General features: G+C 38.8%; 1 protein-coding gene across 2 annotated transcripts in view; it reads right to left on the bottom strand.

Moving 5' to 3' along the window:
- Nucleotides 1-21,271, bottom strand: part of Pi3K68D (phosphatidylinositol-4-phosphate 3-kinase catalytic subunit Pi3K68D) — a 155,114-nt gene that overhangs the window by 62,319 nt on the left and 71,524 nt on the right. For both annotated transcript variants that reach the window (XM_070094677.1, XM_070094679.1), the window contains 6 exons: nucleotides 19,474-19,635; nucleotides 15,329-15,444; nucleotides 11,070-11,217; nucleotides 7,674-7,862; nucleotides 6,561-6,777; nucleotides 170-307 (listed from right to left, as the gene is read on the bottom strand). In XM_070094677.1, coding sequence (XP_069950778.1) covers nucleotides 170-307; nucleotides 6,561-6,777; nucleotides 7,674-7,862; nucleotides 11,070-11,217; nucleotides 15,329-15,444; nucleotides 19,474-19,635 — 970 coding nt within the window. The remainder of the gene's footprint in view (nucleotides 1-169; nucleotides 308-6,560; nucleotides 6,778-7,673; nucleotides 7,863-11,069; nucleotides 11,218-15,328; nucleotides 15,445-19,473; nucleotides 19,636-21,271) is intronic.

The raw sequence follows: 21,271 nt of genomic DNA, 5'->3' as shown, positions 1-21,271 counted from the left end.
ATTAGTGGAATGCCGTAAGGTGAAACGCCATGAAGTGGGGCACTACTGTACACTAAAATGAATAGTATCTCTAATGACATAAGTATACTATACGACTTTAAATACTATTACAGCAAATACTTATTTAACAGTAGTTATAAAGATAAAAATAGGTATCATTTGAACTAACCCTAAGAATAGCTTCTTGAGTAAGAAGTCTATTTTCCATATTTTTGCCACAGATAGCCATGAGTGCTCGAGTGACTAAGTTGAGACGTCGACGATATCTGGCATCACTCACTACTTCACGTTCACCACCCATGTTGGTCTGCAAAAGGCAAGTTATTTTATTAAACTACATTATTGTACAATAAATGAACTTTATTTATTGGGAGGATTAGTTATCCCAACTTTCTTCAAAATGTCATCATGAGCATATGCTTCTCGCATAGAAAAAAATTACAAAATATTAACAGTAAACCCCTCCCTCTAATCTTTCCTAGGATATCCCCTATCCTACCTTCCCTCCACTACAAATTTATACACCCTCCAAGTCATCATATTTTGCTCCATCCTCTCTAAATGTCCAAACCATTTCAACAACCCCTCTGCAGCCCTCCAAATAATACTTTTAGTAACTCCGCACCTCCTTCTAATTTCCAAACTATAAACTCTTTGCATAATGTATAAACCAAACACTGCCCTTAGACATAACGTCTTCAATGCCTCCAGCCTCCTACTTGCTGCAACACTCACAACCCAAGCTTCACACCCATATAAGAGTAATGGTATCATTATGCTCTCATACATTAGCCTCAGCCTCCACGAATAATGTTCTTTGTCTATTTTTTTTAGCTAACATACGTGTAAATTTTACCTTATTCCTAGTAATGACCCTCGTATTGTAGATAGTCTTAATGACCCTCGTGTAGTAGATAGTCTTTTTAGTATGATAATAAGATGTTATCTTCATTGTAGAATAATAAGAAAATATTATAACCTTTATATTATAATAATAAGGTAAAAGGACCCCAATGGAAATAAGTCACTGTGTCTGACTTTTTTGGGTTATCCTAGGTTCTCTACACATATGCTGCTATGTATGATAATTCTATGTAACTGTATTTGTGTATACCTGAATAAACTTACTTACTTACTTATCAAAGATGCCTCAATGCATCACCCACCTTTTTTGCCTTATTGAATTCTATGGTTCACATTATCTTTCATATACCCATCTACTGAAAACTCCACTCCCAAATTTCTCAACACATTGATTTCTTCCATAACTTCTCCTTCCAATCTGATATGCAATCTTTCATTACCTAAATCATTTGTTACCCTCACCACCTTGTTCTTTCTCATATTCACTTTTAATTTCCTTACTTTACATACCCTCTCAAATTTGTTCACCAACCTTTGTTACTTCTCTTCAGAATCTCCCAAAAGCACAATGTCATCAGCAAAACAAAAAGCAACAGCAACAACTCTCATTTTGTATTATATTCTGCATATTTTATTTCCACCCTACAGTAGTTTGTTGGATTATGTATTGGTAGATAAAAGACTGTTGAGTAGACTTCAGGATGTACATGTTTATAGAGGGGCCACAGATATATCAGATCACTCTTTAGTTGTAGCTACACTGAGAGTAAAAGGAAGATGGGATACAAGGAGAATAGAAGCATCAGGGAAGAGAGAGGTGAAGGTTTATAAACCAAAAGAAGAGGCAGTTAGGGTAAGATATAAACAGCTATTGGAGGATAGATGGGCTAATGAGAGCATAGGCAATGGGGTCGAAGAGGTATGGGGTAGGTTTAAAAATGTAGTGTTAGAGTGTTCAGCAGAAGTTTGTGGTTACAGGATAGTGGGTGCGGGAGGGAAGAGGAGCGATTGGTCGAATGATGATGTAAAGAGAGTAGTAAGGGAGAAAAAGTTAGCATATGAGAAGTTTTTACAAAGTAGAAGTGATGCAAGGAGGGAAGAGTATATGGAGAAAAAGAGAGAGGTTAAGAGAGTGGTGAAGCAATGTAAAAAGAGAGCAAATGAGAGAGAGGGCAAGATGTTATCAACAAATTTTGTTGAAAATAAGAAAAAGTTTTGGAGTGAGATTAACAAGTTAAGGAAGCCTAGAGAACAAATGGATTTGTCAGTTAAAAATAGGAGAGGAGAGTTATTAAATGGAGAGTTAGAGGTATTGGGAAGATGGAGGGAATATTTTGAGGAATTGTTAAATGTTGATGAAGATAGGGAAGCTGTGAATTCGTGTATAGGGCAAGGAGGAATAACATCTTGTAGGAGTGAGGAAGAGCCAGTTGTGAGTGTGGGGGAAGTTCGTGAGGCAGTAGGTAAAATGAAAGGGGGTAAGGCAGCCGGGATTGATGGGATAAAGATAGAAATGTTAAAAGCAGGTGGGGATATAGTTTTGGAGTGGTTGGTGCAATTATTTAATAAATGTATGGAAGAGGGTAAGGTACCTAGGGATTGGCAGAGAGCATGCATAGTTCCTTTGTATAAAGGCAAAGGGGACAAAAGAGAGTGCAAAAATTATAGGGGGATAAGTCTGTTGAGTATACCTGGTAAAGTGTATGGTAGAGTTATTATTGAAAGAATTAAGAGTAAGAGGGAGAATAGGATAGCAGATGAACAAGGAGGCTTTAGGAAAGGTAGGGGGTGTATGGACCAGGTGTTTACAGTGAAACATGTAAGTGAACAGTATTTAGATAAGGCTAAAGAGGTCTTTGTGGCATTTATGGATTTGGAAAAGGTGTATGACAGGGTGGATAGGGGGGCAATGTGGCAGATGTTGCAGGTGTATGGTGTAGGAGGTAGGTTACTGAAAGCAGTGAAGAGTTTTTACAAGGATAGTGAGGCTCAAGTTAGAGTATGTAGGAAAGAGGGAAATTATTTCCCAGTAAAAGTAGGCCTTAGACAAGGATGTGTGATGTCACCGTGGTTGTTTAATATATTTATAGATGGGGTTGTAAGAGAAGTAAATGCGAGGGTCTTGGCAAGAGGCGTGGAGTTAAAAGATAAAGAATCACACATAAAGTGGGAGTTGTCACAGTTGCTCTTTGCTGATGACACTGTGCTCTTGGGAGATTCTGAAGAGAAGTTGCAGAGATTGGTGGATGAATTTGGTAGGGTGTGCAAAAGAAGAAAATTAAAAGTGAATACAGGAAAGAGTAAGGTTATGACGATAACAAAAAGATTAGGTGATGAAAGTTTGGATATCAGATTGGAGGGAGAGAGTATGGAGGAGGTGAATGTATTCAGATATTTGGGAGTGGACGTGTCAGCGGATGGGTCTATGAAAGATGAGGTGAATCATAGAATTGATGAGGGGAAAAGGGTGAGTGGGGCACCTAGGAGTCTGTGGAGACAAAGAACTTTGTCCTTGGAGGCAAAGAGAGGGGAATGTGTGAGAGTATAATTTTACCAACGCTCTTATATGGGTGTGAAGCATAGGTGATGAATGTTGCAGCGAGGAGAAGGCTGGAGGCAGTGGAGATGTCATGTCTGAGGGCAATGTGTGGTGTGAATATAATGCAGAGAATTCGTAGTTTGGAAGTTAGGAGGAGGTGCGGGATTACCAAAACTGTTGTCCAGAGGGCTGAGGAAGGGCTGTTGAGGTGGTTCGGACATGTAGAGAGAATGCAGCAAAACAGAGTGACTTCAAAAGTGTATCAGTCTGTAGTGGAAGGAAGGCGGGGTAGGGGTCGGCCTAGGAAAGGTTGGGGGGAGGGGGTAAAGGAGGTTTTGTGTGTGAGGGGCTGGGACTTCCAGCAGGCATGCGTGAGTGTGTTTGATAGGAGTAAATGGAGACAAATGGTTTTTAATACTTGACGTGCTGTTGGAGTGTGAGCAAAGTAACATATATGAAGGGGTTCAGGGAAACCGGCAGGCTGGACTTGAGTCCTGGAGATGGGAAGTACAGTGCTTGCACTCTGAAGGAGGGGTGTTAATGTTGCAGTTTAAAAACTGTAGTGTAAAGCACCCTTCTGGCAAGACAGTGATGGAGTGAATGATGGTGAAAGTTTTTCTTTTTCGGGCCACCCCGCCTTGGTGGGAATCGGCCAGTGTGATAAAAAAAAAAAAAATTATTTCCACACCTCTCCCAACACAGTAGCATTTATTTCTTTTACAATCCGATCTATAATTATGTTAAACAATGATCATGACATCACACAACCCAGTCTAAAGCCTATTTTCACTGGAAAATAATCTGCCTCTCTCCTACATACCCTAACCTGAGCTTCACTATCCTCATAAAAAACTCTTAACAGCATTCAGTAACTTACCAACTATTCCATACACCTCCAACATCTGCCACATCACTCCCCTATCCACCCTATCATGTCTTTACTAAATCCATGAAAGCAACAAGAACTTCCTTACCTTTATTTAAATACTATTCACTTTAAGTATACTTCAATGTAAACACTTGGTCTACACATCCCCTACCCTTTCTAAAGCCTCCTTGTTCATCTGCAATCCTGCTCTCGGTCTTGCCCTTAATTCTTCCACTTTACCCGGTCTACTCAGTAAGCTTATTCCCCTATAATTTTACACCCTCTTCCCTTTATACAATGGAACTATAAATGCTCTCTGCCAATACCTAGGTACCTTCCCATCTTTCAAACAGTTAATGAACATAAATACCAACCACTCCAAACCTATATCTCAACTGCTTTTAACATTTCTGCTATGATCTTGTCAATCCCAGCTGCTTTACCCTTTTATTTTACCCACTGCCTCATGAACCTCCACCATTCTCACATCTGGCTTTTCCTCACTCCTAATGGATGTTATACATTCCTGGCCAATGCACAAATTCTCTGCCTTCAAAGTATCGACATCGTGGGTATTGGCAAATTTTGATGGTATCATTATTAACTTAAAACTGATTGTTAGTATTGGTAGATATAAACTAATTTTGATGATGACATACCAGTATCATTGGGTATCAACTAATTTTAATTTTATAGATATGTATATGCTTCTAAACTGTTGTATTCTGAGCACCTCTGCAAAAACAGTGATAATGTGTGAGTGTGGTGAAATTGTTGAATGATGATGAAAGTATTTTCTTTTTGGGGATTTTCTTTCTTTTTTGGGTCACCCTGCCTCGGTGGGAGACGGCCGACTTGTTGAAAAAAAAAAAATCTGGAAAATGTGGTGTTAGGCACACAGAAACATACAGCATCTAGATAATAGGAGACAACCAGGTTCGATCCTACGAAGGGATGGGCAGCTCAAATTCCTTGGATCAATAGCACTTCACCAGCATATCCACAATGGGCAATGATTATAAAGATACAGCCTAAAAAATAGGAAAAAAATATAAATTACCAAAACTATCATTCCAGTCCTAATAAAATTTTGCATTTAAAAAAATCTGTTGGTAATTTATCTTTACAATTTAGCTAGCCATAAACTAGTAAAAGCTAGCAATCAAAAATTCCTTTCTTTATTATTTTTATAAATGCAATACTTCTAGGTAGTAGGTTGGTAGACAGCAACCGCCCAGGGAGGTACTACCGTCCTGGTAGGATTGCTGGTGTCCATTTTTCTGTCTCATATACATGCAAGATTTCAGGTACGTCTTGCTACTTCTACTTACACTTAGGTCACACTACACATACACATACAAGCATATATATACACACTCCTCTGAGTTTTCTTCTATTTTCTTTCTAGTTCTTGTTCTTGTTGTTTATTTCCTCTTATCTCCATGGGGAAGTGGAACAGAATTCTTCCTCCGTAAGCCATGCGTGTTGTAAGAGGCGACTAAAATGCCGGGAGCAAGGGGCTAGTAACCTCTTCTCCTGTATATATTACTAAATGTAAAAGGAGAAACTTTTGTTTTTCCTTTTGGGCCACCCCGCCTCGGTGGGATACGGCTGGTGTGTTGAAAGAAAGAAAGAAAGAAGGATTCCTGGTGTCTTTTTTCTGTCTCACAAACATGCAAGAGCTCTGGTACGTCTTGCTCCTTCTCCTTACACTTAGGTCACACTACACATACATGTACAAGCATATTTATACACACCCCTCTGGGTTTTCTTCTGTTTTCTTTCTAGTTCTTGTTCTTGTTTATTTCCTCTTATCTTAATGGGGAAGTGGAACTGAGTTCTTCCTCCGTAAGCCATGCGTGTTGTAAGAGGCGACTAAAATGCTGGGAGCAAAGGCCTAGTAACCCCTTCTCCTGTATAAATTACTAAATTTAAAAAGAGAAACTTTCGTTTTTCTTTTTGGGCCACCCTGCCTCAGTGGGATACGGCCAGTTTGTTGAGGAAAAAAAAAGAAAATGCAATACTGTAATTGGAATGTCTCTCTGGTTCTTATTTGTCTAAAAGCCAAATATTATTTACCTTTGAAGTATTCTCTCTCCTTTTCTTTCCATACCTGAACCCTTCTCAAAGTATGCCTGACACTGGTGAACTGTTCTTAATCTAACAAACTGGAGGTACTCTTTCCTATACCAGGATACAACCTGATAACCTCTTATTCTCCAGGTGTTGCATGACCCCTACAGGTTTAACACTTCCCCATGGATAAAACAATAATGATAATTTATATACCTGAAGAGGAAGGCACTGATTAAGCAGCCAATATAAGTGATGTGCTAGCCTGGGTGAAGTTAATGCTCGTTCTAACAACAGTTCTGCTGTAGGGGATATATCCCATGCTTCATGTTTCACTGCCTGAACCAGCTGTGGCAAGAAGGTTATCAACTCATCAGATCCAAGTCCTCTGATCCACTCTACAGCACGAGCACGCACCACACTGTCTGCAAAACTACAAGAAAAACAAGGAAAAGGGCATGAGTTCCCCAGTAAAAATAATGTAATAATTAACCCTCATATTCATTATTGCATTTATGAGGAATTCCTTTTGATTGACAAAACAAATGAACAAATGGCTAATTAACCGTTAAACGGTCCAAATGTATATATACGTCTTTTCAACATTTGAAAGCATGTAAAAACATGTACATTTTTTTTTTTACATTTGAAAATGTGTAAAAAAACTTTTATCTACATTTTTTTTTTGTTATATTTGAAAGTATGTAAAAAAACATAGATCTACTTTTGGAGCACTACGGATTTGAAAGTCGATTTATTTGGACCGTTTAAGGGTTAACAGGTCAGAAATGTATTAAATTATTTGCTGATCTGTTTTCATTTTTACAGGGGATATAAAACCTTATCACAATTTAGTCTCCCAAGGATGATTCTAAACTAAATGAATTGTAAGTCTACATTATAAGGGTTAAATTAATTTTAATATTAAGTCAATAAGTTTTAATCTTTAATAGTTTTTTCTTACCAAGTTCTATGTAATTGATATTTATAGTGATACTAAAGTATGATGATTCATAGTGCTTATCCCATTCATAAACAAAAATACAGTGGACCCCCGGTTAACGATATTTTTTCACTCCAGAAGTACGTTCAGGTGCCAGTACTGACCGAATTTGTTCCCATAAGAAATATTGTGAAGTAGATTAGTCCATTTCAGACCCCCAAACATACACGTACAAATGCACTTACATAAATACACTTACATAATTGGTCGCATTCGGAGGTAATCGTTATGCGGGGGTCCACTGTAAAGCTGTCCTCAGGTCACAGATGTTTTCCACTACAGTACCTTATTTTGAACACAACTTACTAACCAGCTTCTCTACATACCATGGCAAAAGAAGATGTAAGGCATCTGCAGGTGCTGGTGAAGCCCAGTTTTTTACAAGAGAGTGCAGGTCAGGTAAACAGGACACATCCCATGAATGCGCTGCTAGAAGCACTTTGGCTAGAGCAAATGGTTCTTTGTGCAAGTAATGTCGCTTTTCCCACAAAATTTCTCGCTCTTCAACTGAACCCCTACAAGAGAATTGTACTGTATATACACATATGGTACAGGTACTAATAAAAGTAATTAGATACGGTTAATTACATAAGGATGACTAAAGTAGGTATTCACCCGTTTCCTTTCCAGCACATATCCCAATACAGTTTTTTATGCAATGCAGCAATAAAACATTGTCTCTCACTTTCTTCAATACCCACACAAGAAAAATCTTTTGGAAATAGCTAGACAGAGTACAAGTAAATCTCAAATTGCAAAAGAGATCTTATAAATGCTGCAGAGTACAGTACTCTAGTTAACAACAATTAGATCTGACAACAGGACTGTAGTTGACAAAGTACTACTATACTTAAGGGGATACTATAATTGACAACAGAGTACAATAGTTAACAGCACTATTTTTTTTTTTTAACACTCCAGCAGTCTCCCACCCAGGTAGGGTGGCCCAAAAAGAAGAAACACTTTCACCAGCATTCACTATCACTGTCTTGCCAAAGGTGCTTCGATACTACAGTTTCAGATTCCCCTCCAAACTGCAAATATCACTCAGGAAGGTACCATAACCCTGCCAAGTGAGTGTGAAATGAAAACCTGTAGTACTTTTACAAAGGGTAGGAATGGTGTCTTTTCTTTTTGTCTCATAATCACACAAGCTAACACATGCATCATGCTACTTCTACTTATACTAAGGTCACAATACACATGCATGTACACATATATGTATACACACCAATCTGGGTTTCCTTATATTTTCTTAATAGTTTGTTTTTTTTTGTTTTCAATAAGTCGGCCGTCTTCCACTGAGACAGGGTGACCCAAAAAGAAAGAAAATCCCCAAAAAGAAAATACTTTCACCTTTCAACACTTTCACCTCACTCACACATAATCATTGTTTTTGCAGAGCCACCCAGATACAACAGTTGAGAAGCATATATAGAGATATAGCATATCCCTCAAAACTGCCAATATCCCAAACCCCTCCTTTAAAGTGCAGGCATTGTACTTCCCATTTCCAGTACTTAAGTTCGGCTATATAAAAATAACCGGTTTCCCTGAATCCCTTCACTAAATATTACCCTGCTCACACTCCAACAGCTCGTCAGGTCCCAAAAACCATTCGTCTCCATTCACTCCTATCTAACATGCTCACGCACGTTTGCTGGAAGTCCAAGCCCCTTGCCCACAAAACCTCCTTTACCCTTTCCCTCCAACCTTTTCGAGGACGACTCCTACCCCACCTTCCTTCCCCTACAGATTTATACACTCTCCATGTCATTCTACTTTGATCCATTCTCTCTAAATGTCCAAACCACCTCAACAACTCCTGTTCAGCCCTCTGACTAATACTTTTACTAACTCCACACCTTCTCCTAATTTCCACACTCCGAATTTTCTGCATATTTACATCACACACTACCCTTAGACAGGACATCTCCACTGCCTCCAACCGCCTCCTCGCTGCAGCATTTACAACCCAAGCTTCACACCCACACAAGTGTTGGTACCACTATACTTTCATACATTCCCTTCTTTGCCTCTATAGATAAAAATTTTTGTCTCTACATGTACCTCAAATGCACCACTCACATCTTTTCTTTTTCTTTCTAGTAGGCTATATGGGAAAAGGGGTTACTAGCCCATTGTTCCCGGCATTTTATCTGACTTTTACAACACGCATGGCTTACAGAGACAAGGTTCTTATTCCACCTCCCCATGGATATAAAAGGAGAAGCAATAAGAACAAGAACTATTTAGATAAAATCAAAGAAAACTCGGATGAGTGGGTATACATAAACGTGTACATGTATGTGTAGTGTGACCTAAGTGTAAGTAGAAGTAGCAAGACGTACCTGAAATCTTGCATGTTTATGAGACTGAAAAAAGACACCAGCAATCCTACCATCATGTAAAACAATTACAGGCTTTTGTTTTACACTCAGTTGGCAGGACAGTAGTACCTCCCTGGGTGGTTGCTGTCTACCAACCTACCATCTTCATTGGGAAGTGGAGTAGAATCCTTCCTCTGTAAGCCATGCATGCCATAAAAGGTGACTAAAATTCTGTGAGAGAGGGGCTAGTAATCCCTTCTGTATAAATTACTAAATGCAAAAGAAGAAAAATTACTGAAGTTAACAACAGAATATTGTAGTTAACAGTGTACTGGAGTTAACAACACTGTGCTTGAGTTAACAAGACTGTGCTGGAGTTAACACTGTGCTGGAGTTAACAACACTGTGCTGGAGTTAACAACAGAATATTTAAGTTAGCAGCAGAATACTGGAGTTAACATTAGCATACCAGAGCCAGCATCATTTAATCAATTACTGTAATTAGTAGTGCTGATATAATAACAATACTATAGTCAGCAACAGAATACTGGAGCTAGCAGCAGAATTCTGTAAATATGACATACTGTAGTTAACATGACATATATTGCAGTGAACATGACACATACTGTAGTTAACAACAAATTATTCTAATTAGCAACAGATTATTGTAGTTAACAACAGATTATTGCAGTTGAAAAAAGTGTACAGTAGTTGACAAGTGCAATGACCTGCAGGGATAGGTTTGTATGCACCTGCAATAATGCAACAGTAACAATTTTCTCTTAACATACCCACTGTCTCCCACTGAGGCAGGGAGAAAAAAAAAAAAAAAAAGGAGGAAAAACATTCACCAACATTCAATCAATCCATCTTGCTAGAAGCATGCTTACATTATGGTTCAAATGACCCTCTGAACTGCAACATCCTCACCTTTCCTTTAAAGTGTACCTCCCACCCCCAGGACTCAAGTCCAACTAACCAGTTTTCCCTGAATCCCACTCCACAAACACCATATAGTAATACAGTATCAATTTTGTAGAACAAACATTTTCCTAATTTTAATGAAGTGAAAATATACATATATATAGTCGGACTTGAGTCCTGGAAATGGGAAGTACAATGCCTGCACTTTAAAGGAGGGGTTTGGGATATTGGCAGTTTGGAGGGATATGTTGTGTATCTCTATACGTATATGCTTCTAAACTGTTGTATTCTGAGCACCTCTGCAAAAGCAGTGATAATGTGTGTGTGTGGTGAAAGTGTTGAATGATGATGAAAGTATTTTCTTTTTGGGGATTTTCTTTCTTTTTTTTGGGTCACCCTGCCTCGGTGGGAGACGACCGACTTGTTGAAAAAAAAAAAAAAAAAAAAAAATGCTTATATAAGACATACTTATTGAAAGTAAAGATGTCTCTCTCTATGATATCAGAGAGAAGCTGCTGAGTGTTTACATCCAAGGATGAGAACTCCAGCTTGGTTGGTTCTAATGGAGTAATTTTTGGGAAGACCACATCACCTCCAAAATCCATCAACTCCACAGCTGAGAAAATTACAGAAATTTGTACATTACATAATACACATCAATGTACATTACATAATAGGCACACAAAATATAATACAACTAGTAAGAAAATAAAGGCAGTAAACCTTATGTTACTGGAGAGAAAAACAAGAGGGTCATGGTATACAAATTTCTACAAGGCACAGAGAGGTAAGACAAGGATAAGCTCTCTACCAGGGATATAACAAGAACAAGGGGACATAGTAGGAAATTAAATGAGCTACATGGATACGTGAATGAGCTACATGGATACTTGTACCCATGTAGCTCATGAGTTACATCAATACTTGAAAGTATTTTGGGACCCCCATACAAATTCAGATGGTTTTCTTCTTTTTAGTAAGTTATATGGGAAAAGGGGTTTCTAGCCCATTGCTCCTGGCATTTTAGTTGATTTTTACAACACATATGGAACAATAAGAACAAGAACTATTAAGGTAAAATCAAAGAAAACTCAGATGAGTGTGTATACATAAATGTGTACATGTCATGTGTAATTTGACCTATCTGCAAGGAGAAGTAGCAAGACATACCTGAAATCTTGCATGTTTATAAGACAGAAAAAAGACACAAGCAATCCTACCATCATGTAAAAGGAATACAGGCTTCCATTTTACACTCACTTGGTATGATGGTAGTACCTACCTGAGTGGTTGCTGTCTACCAACCTACCATGGTTGTTTAATATAGTTATAGATGGGATTGTAAAAGAGGTAAATGCTAGAGTGTTGGGGAAAGGGGTGGGATTAAATTATGGGGAATCAAATACAAAATGGGAGTTGACTCAGTTACTTTTTCCTGATGATATTGTGCTTTTGGGAGATTCTAAAGAAAAGTTGCAAAGGTTAGTGGATGATTTTTGGAGGGTGTGTAGAGGCAGAAAGTTGAAAGTGAGCATAGATAAGAGTAAGGTAACGAGGGCATCAAACGATTTAGATAAAGAAAAATTGGATATCACATTGGAGAGAGGGAGTATGGAAGAGGTGAATGTTTTCAGATATTTGGAAGTTGACTTGTCAGCAGATGTGTTTATGAAAGATGAGATTAACCATAGTATTGATGAAGAAAAAAAGGTGAGTGGTGCGTTGAGGTATCTGTGGAGACAAAAAAACGTTATCCATGGAGGCAAAGAAGGGAATGTACGAAAGTAGAGTGGTACCAACACTCTTATATGGGTGTGAAGCTTGGGTTGTAAATGCTGTGGTGAGGAGGCAATGGAGATGTTGTGTCTAAGGGCAATGTGTGGTGTAAATATTATGCAGAGGATTCGGAGTGTGGAAATTAGGTGTGGAGTTACTAAAAGTATTAGTCAGAAGGCTGAAGAGGGGTTGTTGAGGTGGTTTGGTCATTTAGAGAGAATGGATCAAAGTAGAATGACATGGAGAGCATTTAAATCTGTAGGAGAAGGAAGGCGGGGTAGGGGTCGTCCTCGAAAAAGTTGGAAGGAAGGGGTAAGGGAAGTTTTGTGAGCAAGGGGTTTGGACTTCCAACAAGCATGTGTGAGCATGTTAGACAGGAGTGAATGGAAACGAATGGCTTTTTTGGGACCTGACAAGCTGTTGGAATGTGAGTAGGGTAATATTTTGTGAAGGGATTCAGGGAAACAGGTCAGCCGGACTTGAACACTGGAAATGGGAAGTGCAATGCCTGCACTTTTTAGGAGGGGGTTTGGAATACTGGCAGTTTGGAGGGACTTCTAAACTGTCGTATTTGAGTGCCTCTGCAAAGACAGTGATTATGTATGAGTAATGGTGAAAATGTTGAATGATGATAAAAGTATTTTTCTTTCTTTTTAGGTTTTTCTTTCTTTTTGGGTCAACCTGGCTCGGTGGGAAACAGCCAGTGTTAAAAAAAAAAAATACAAATTCAGAGAGACTTCATTTGTGTATTCAAGGCTTAAATAAAATCAAACTGAAAATAATGTAAATACGTACAGTACTTTGTGCATGTGAAGTGTGCATCAGTTTAGTTGTTACTCATATTTTATGTAACATTAACAAGTCAAAGGTTATGAGTGCACATGTTCTGATCCTGAGGGACCACCTGCCTACTTTCCTCCATTTGCAAAATTAGGGTTGAAATGAGAGAAAACAAGATATACTGCATCAATATAGTACATACACTATACACACCATGCATCAATATGATTGTGATAAACAAGTGTGTATGGCTTAGCTTCAGTCACTTTTGTCAATTTTGGAGTGAGTTAAACAAGTTAAGAAAGCCAAGGGAAAGTATGGATTTGTCAGTTAAAAACTACTACTGCAGTAGTAGTTTGTGCTACAGTTAGGTCATTAAACTTATATTTTATGATGAATAATTAAAACACGCTCACGCACGCCTGCTGGAAGTCCAAGCCCCTCGCACACAAAACCTCCTTTACCCCCTCCCTCCAACCTTTCCTAGGCTGACCCCTACCCCACCTTCCTTCCACTACAGACTGATACACTCTTGAAGTCATTCTGTTTGGCTCCATTCTCATGTAGAGAGAATGGAGCCAAACAGAATGACTTCAAGAGTGTATCAGTCTGTAGTGGAAGGAAGGCGGGGTAGGGGTCGGCCTAGGAAAGGTTGGAGGGAGGGGGTAAAGGAGGATTTGTGTGCGAGGGGCTTGGACTTCCAGCAGGCGTGCGTGAGCGTGTTTGATAGGAGTGAATGGAGACGAATGGTTTTTAATACTTGACGTGCTGTTGGAGTGTGAGCAAAGTAACATTTATGAAGGGGTTCAGGGAAACCGGCAGGCCGGACTTGAGTCCTGGAGATGGGAAGTACAGTGCCTGCACTCTGAAGGAGGGGTGTTAATGTTGCAGTTTAAAAACTGTAGTGTAAAGCACCCTTCTGGCAAGACAGTGATGGAGTGAATGATGGTGAAAGTTTTCTTTTTCAGGCCACCCTGCCTTGGTGGGAATCGGCCAGTGTGATAATAGAAAAAAAAAATAATTAAAAAGTCACAGGTTATGGCTACACACATTGTGATCCTGAAGGGAAGGGGATGAACCAGTACAGTGGACCCTCGACTAACAATATTAATTGGTACCCGAGAACGATTATCGTTAGTCGAGTTTTTTTAACGTTAGTCGAGGCAACATGTTAGCGTTAACATGTATCGTTAGTCGAATTTAACGTTAGTCGATGCCATCGTTGGTCGAGGGTCCACTGTATTTATATATCCCTTATTTCACTTTATTTACATAATTAAAGTTAAAAGGAAAGGAACCTGGATAAAATGTGAATACAGGTGGGCCCTGATTATACAGCAGGCTAGGATTCGGGCTACTGCTGTAAAGCGAAAAATTGCTGTAAAGTAAAACAGACTTTTTTCACTTTCATATGTATCTAAAAACCTGATAACATGCTTATATTATCATATATTAAGTGAGCTATAGAGCTAGGCCTAAAAAACACATTACAGTACACACTTTTCCTTAAAATATTTTCATCCTAAGCTTACAGTGAGTGACAATTATATAACGATATGAAGTCTGAATAAATGAAGAATGAGTGTAACTGAATAATGCTTATCTGCAAAATGCCATAAAAAGGGGCCCTCCTGTACAGTAACTACTGTAATGCATCTGTTTGGTTGTTAAACAAGTAGGCAGTGATAAACGAAGTTATGCCCCAAGCTTAACTGGTGTCATCTGGGTGCCACCATCACTGGCTCCCACACTCCCTCTGCTTCTTCCACATGACCACTGCTCCTCCTTCATTTCATCCCTTCCACTGCTTCTCCCTCATGTTTATTATTTAGGATTTGTGTACATACCATCCAAATATTTTTTGTGGTCATGAGGGCACAAGGGTGTTGGGGCCACAAAAATCATAAAAAAATTGGGTCGTTTTAAAAATAAGTTGAATAAATATATAAGAAGAAAGGGTGGATTGGAGATCTTATGTACTTTTTTAATTATTTTAAATGTATTTTTTAGGGTATGCATTCATAAAACTAGGGTATAAATTTAGGTATATTTATTTAGAAATAAATGCAACTTATGGACAGTAATATACGGTAATTACATAGCTCCTTTGTAGGTGAGAATAGAGAGAATCTTACAGACATGCAATCCAAAAAATGTCTCGGCAAACTTACAAAGAACAGCACAGCCATGAACTTGGGGATGGTCTGAGGAATAAGGAGCAGGGCCAAGTCTTCGGTCACTTGCCATTGGCCACAGTGTAAGCAGATGATATCCTTGGGTAAGATGCCTATAAAGGATACAAAAATAAATACACTCACTCACTCTTTCACTGTCTTGCCAGAGGCATGCTGATACACAGTTAAAATGCCTATGCAAACTACAAATATCCCTACCCTTTCTTCAGAGTGCAGGCACTGTACTTCCTGCCTCCAGGACTCAAGTTTGGCTAACTTATTTCCCTGAATTCCTTCACAAAATGTTACCTTGCTCACACTTCAACAGCTCATCAAGTCCCAAAAACCATTTGCCTCCACTTCTTTCTTAACACACTCACAAAGTATGCCTGCTAGATGTCAAAGCCTCTTGAATACAAAACCCTCTTTACTCCCTCTCTTCAACCTTTCCTACCAACCTTTCCCTCAACTACAGATTTATACACCCTCCAAGTCATCCTATTTTGCTCCATCATCTCTAAATATCCAAACCACCTCAACAACCCTTCTTCAGCTCTCTGGATAATACTATTAGTAACCCCACACCTCTTAATCTTCAAACTACAAATTCTCTGCATAATATTTACGCCACACTTTACCCTCAGGCATGACATCTCGACTGTCTCCAGCCTCTTCCTCTCTGAAACATTCATAACCCATACTACACACCCATATTAGTGTTGGTACCACTACGGTCTCATACCTTCCCCTTTTTGCCCCACAATGCTTTTTGTCTCCACAGATGCCTCAATGCTCCATCCACCTTTTCCCCCTCATCAGTTCCATGGGTTCACCTTGTCTTTTGTAAACTCAGCTTCCAACAAGTCCACTCCCATATATCTGAACACATTCACTTCTACCATACTCCTTCCTTCCAATCTGATATATGGCCTTTCATTACTTAGATTTTTTTGTTACCCTCATCATCCTGCTCTTTCCTATTTCTTTTTAATTTCCTTTTTTGACATACCCTTCCAAATTTATCCACCGACCTTCGCAACTTCTTTTCAGAATCTCCCAAAAGTAGAGTATCATCAGCAAAAAGTAATGGTGACAACTCTCACTTTGTAATAGATTCGATACATTTTAATCCCACCCCTTTCCCCAGTTCTTTTACAACCCCTTCTATATGTTAAACATGGTGACATCAAGCATCCCTGTCCAGGCCTATTTTTATTGGAAAATAGTCTCCCTTTCTCCTATGTACCCTAACCTGAGCCTTACTATCATCATAAAAACTAACAGCATTAAGTAACATACCACCTATTCCACAAACTTGCACCATCTGCCAGATTCCTCACCTATCCACCCTATCATATGCCTTTTCTATATCCATAATTGTAAATAATCTTCCTTATCTTTATGTAAATATTGTTCACTTATATGTTTCAATATAGACACTTGGTCTACACATTCCCTACCCCTTCTAAAGCCTCCTTGTTCATCTGTGATTCTGTTCTCCATCTTATCTTTAATTCTTTCAATTATGACTACCATACACTTTACCTAGTATACTCAACAGGCTTATTCTCCTATAATTTTTACACTTGTTTGTCCCCCTTTCCTTTATACAATGGAACAATGCATGCTTTCTGCCAATCCTTAGGTACTTTTCCCTCTTTCATACATTTACTGAACACAAGTACCAACCACTCAAAAACTATATCTCCTCCTGCTTTTAACATTTCTGTCTTAATACCATCAATCCCAACTGCTGTACCCCTTTCCATTTTACCCATTACCTCACACACCTTCTCCACTCTCACACCTGGCTCTTCCTCACTCCTAAAGGTTGTTGTACCTCCCTGCCTCCTCTTCATTAATATTTAGTAGCTCTTCACAATATCCCCACCATCTTCCCAATATCTCCAACTCATCATCTTTTAGATGTTAAATCCATTTGTTCCCTATTCTTTCTCAATTTATTAATCTCATTTCAAAGCATTTTCTTATTCTAAGCAAAATTTGTTGACAGAACCTCACATTCTCTCTCATCTGCTCCCCTTTTACACTCCCTCACCACTCTCTTAATCTTTTACCCCCCTCCCACACACACAAAATATTTTACTGTACTCTAGATGTTATTGAAGTACAAATCAAGTTATCTGAATTGTTAAGAACCAGCTGATGTCTCATTACTCTGATTTTTTGAATAACTGCATGGGTGTTTAATGTCTTCAAAAAATAAATTAGTTAATCCAAGCATTCCTCTAAGTTCCTACTATGCAAAACAGATCAACATATACAGATAAACATATTAAAACAGATAACCATAAAAAGGAACAGATTATTTAACAAAAAAGCCTATTATTATTATAGCAAAAACATGCATTAGATATCCAGAGTTAGTAATTAACCCTTTGACTGTTTTGGTCGTATATATACGTCTTACGCGCCACTGTTTCGGACGTATTTATTCAAGTAAATTTTAGCGGCTTCAAATCAAGCAGGAGAGAGCTGGTAGGCCCACATGTGAGAGAATGGGTCTGTGTGGTCAGTGTGCACCGCATAAAAAAAATCCTGCAGCACGCAGTGCATAACGAGGAAAAAAACTGACCGTTTTTTTTATTAAAACGCCAACTTTGAGGTGTATATTTTCGTTTAGTATTTATCATTATATTCTCATTTTCATGGTCTCACATGATAAAATGGAAAACATACTACAGAAATAGAGATGATTTTGATTAGTTTCATGATGAAAACAACCTTGAAATTGAGCTCAAAGTAGTGGAAATGTTCGATTTTTACCAATGCTCAGGAGTAAGCAAATCACACCACACGTCCAATACACGTAAACTGGGGAGTCTAATATTTTTTCACTAGTGCACTGATAGTATTTATACCAATTTTACAATAATGCAATAGTCTGCATAACAGTAAATTTTGTATTTTTTGTATAAATAAAAAATCAAAATAGAAAGCAATAGTAATATAAGAGGGGCCTAGAGACGTGACTAATGAACAGAGGATATGTTATTTTAGTGCCAAGAATGTCTACATGGTTTATTCTGTACCCTATTTTGAAATTGGCATCTTTTTTAATTTGCATGAAATTGGCCAAATTACCAATTTCTGACCATTTTATTGGGTAGTTCAAATCAGTAAATGGGCGTTTTCTTGTACTCAACCGATAGAAAAAATGGTGTTCTAAAGAAATAGCTATGAGTTTGGTCAACTGGACCAACAGAATTGGCCAAAAATAGGGCTCAAAGTCGGCGAAATCGCCAATGCATATACGTCACCGAGACCACTAACTTCGTGGGAGCGTAATTCCGTGAGTTTTCGACCAAATTTTGTACATTTGGTGTCATTACCATCGGGAAAAGATTCTCTATCATTTCATAAGAAAAAATAATTTTTTTTTTTCCCAAAAATTTTGCTACATAGAATGACAGTTTCAGAAAGGGGCTTGCAACAGTCAAAGGGTTAAGAGTAGATATCTTGGATTTTCTTAGGTGTTGCTTTTTCAATGTGAAAAGTGTGTTAATGCCATAACTATATTTCAAGTTTAGTAGCCAGCTATCAGAAAAATAAGTTCTTGAACATTGATTTTTAATGAAAATATCTGCCATACTCTTTTTCACAATCTAAATCCACAGTCAAATTCATGTGTGTTGAAGGGTCTTCCTCTTAATCTTTGCATCTTTGTAAGACTTATCACTTTTGCCCTTTTTTTGAATTTCTGTTGCCATGGGTAAAATGTAATACTGTATATCAACACATGGCAAAAATACATACTTATGCAAGCCGTGCTTAGATAATTAAAAATATAAACATTAACTAGGAATTGAGCTTATGCTACCTCCTATAAACACACAGCATGTCAGCTTCAATTTATTTTCATGTTTGCCTGCCATGGCCACGCTGCTGCAATACTTACCTAAGTACTGTATATTAGAAAACTAAGGGTATGGTACAAAAAAGGCTTTACCTACTATCACCTGCAGCATGTCAACATCATTAAAACTTCATTAAGCAAGGTTTATATATTGCATATGTCAACTTGTTATCTAAGTGAGCTCTGAATCTTTCAATCTCTATTGTCATGGTCAACACTCCACAAACACATAATCATTAAAGAAATAATGTAGTTGATGGCTTACCCTTCAAAGGAGAAACACTGTATGGCAGCCCAGCCAAGTTCTTCCCTGAGGTACTGAGGTTGTTCAACTTTATTTTCTGCTTCAACAACTTTTAGGCCAAAGACTGTTAGGACTAGACGACTTTCTCTTGGTAATGTGTTTACACGAGCCCCTAAATCCAACCTGTCAGAGTATAATATATAACCTTCAAGAATTTCATATGCTTTTAATTTGTGTGTTTCAAATTAATCTTCTGTACTCCTTTTAATATAATCTTTTAAAGGCAATAGGTGTAACAAGCAAATACACAGCAGAATCTGCAGCATCATTCATCTTAACCAAGCAAGAAGTTGTCGTCCTTAAATATTAAAACATCATTAACCATATAAAATAAATAATGCTATATTTTTTTATTAATTTTATTAACACATCGGCCGATTCTCACCAAGGCAGGGTGGCCCGAAAAAGAAAAACTTTCACCATCATTCACTCCATCACTGTCTTGCCAGAAGGATGCTTTACACTACAGTTATAAAACTGCAACATTAACACCCCTCCTTCACAGTGTGGACACTGTACTTCCCATCTCCAGGACTCAAAGTCTGGCCTGCCGGTTTCCCTGAATCCCTTCATAAACGTTACTTTCTCACACTCCAACAGCATGTCAAATATTAAAACCCATTTGTCTCCATTCACTCCTATCAAATACGCTCATGGACGCTTGCTGGAAGTCCAAGCCCCTCACACACAAAACCTTCTCTACCCCCTCCCTCCAACCCTTCCTAGGCCGACCCCTACCCTTCCTTCCCTCCACTACAGATTTATACACTCTCGAAGTCATTCTGTTTTGTTCCATTCTCTCTACATGTCCGAACCACCTCAACAACCCCTCCTCAGCCCTCTGGATAATAGCTTTGGTAATCCCACACCTTCTCCTAATTCCCGAACTACGAATTGCTATACAGTGGACCCCCTCATAACGATTACCTCCGAATGCGACCAATTATGTAAGTGTATTTATGTAAGTGCGTTTGTACGTGTATGTTTGGGGGTCTGAAATGGACTAATCTACTTCACAATATTTCTTATGGGAACAAATTCGGTCAGTACTGGCACCTGAACATACTTCTGGAGTGAAAAAATATCGTTAACCGGGGGCCCACTGTATTTATTTATTATCACACTGGCCGATTCCCACCAAGGCAGGGTGGCCCGAAAAAGAAAAACTTTCACCATCATTCACTCCATCACTGTCTTGCCAGAAGGGTGCTTTACACTACAGTTTTTAAACTGCAACATTAACACCCCTCCTTCAGAGTGCAGGCACTGTACTTCCCATCTCCAGGACTCAAGTCCGGCCTGCCGGTTTCCCTGAACCCCTTCATAAATGTTACCCTGCTCACACTCCAACAGCACGTCAAGTATTAAAAACCATTCGTCTCCATTCACTCCTATCAAACACGCTCACGCATGCCTGCTGGAAGTCCAAGCCCCTCGCACACAAAACCTCCTTTACCCCCTCCCTCCAACCATTCCTAGGCCGACCCCTACCCCGCCTTCCTTCCACTACAGACTGATACACTCTTGAAGTCATTCTGTTTCGCTCCATTCTCTCTACATGTCCGAACCACCTCAACAACCCTTCCTCAGCCCTCTGGACAACAGTTTTGGTAATCCCGCACCTCCTCCTAACTTCCAAACTACGAATTCTCTGCATTATATTCACACCACACATTCCCCTCAGACATGACATCTCCACTGCCTCCAGCCTTCTCCTCGCTGCAACATTCATCACCCATGCTTCACACCCATATAAGAG

Source organism: Cherax quadricarinatus, chromosome 47 (assembly GCF_038502225.1).
Source record: "Cherax quadricarinatus isolate ZL_2023a chromosome 47, ASM3850222v1, whole genome shotgun sequence".
NCBI classification, from domain to species: Eukaryota; Metazoa; Arthropoda; class Malacostraca; order Decapoda; family Parastacidae; genus Cherax; species Cherax quadricarinatus.
The sequence above is the reverse complement of the archived record's forward strand: the minus strand, read 5'-3'. Positions and strand labels throughout refer to the sequence as shown.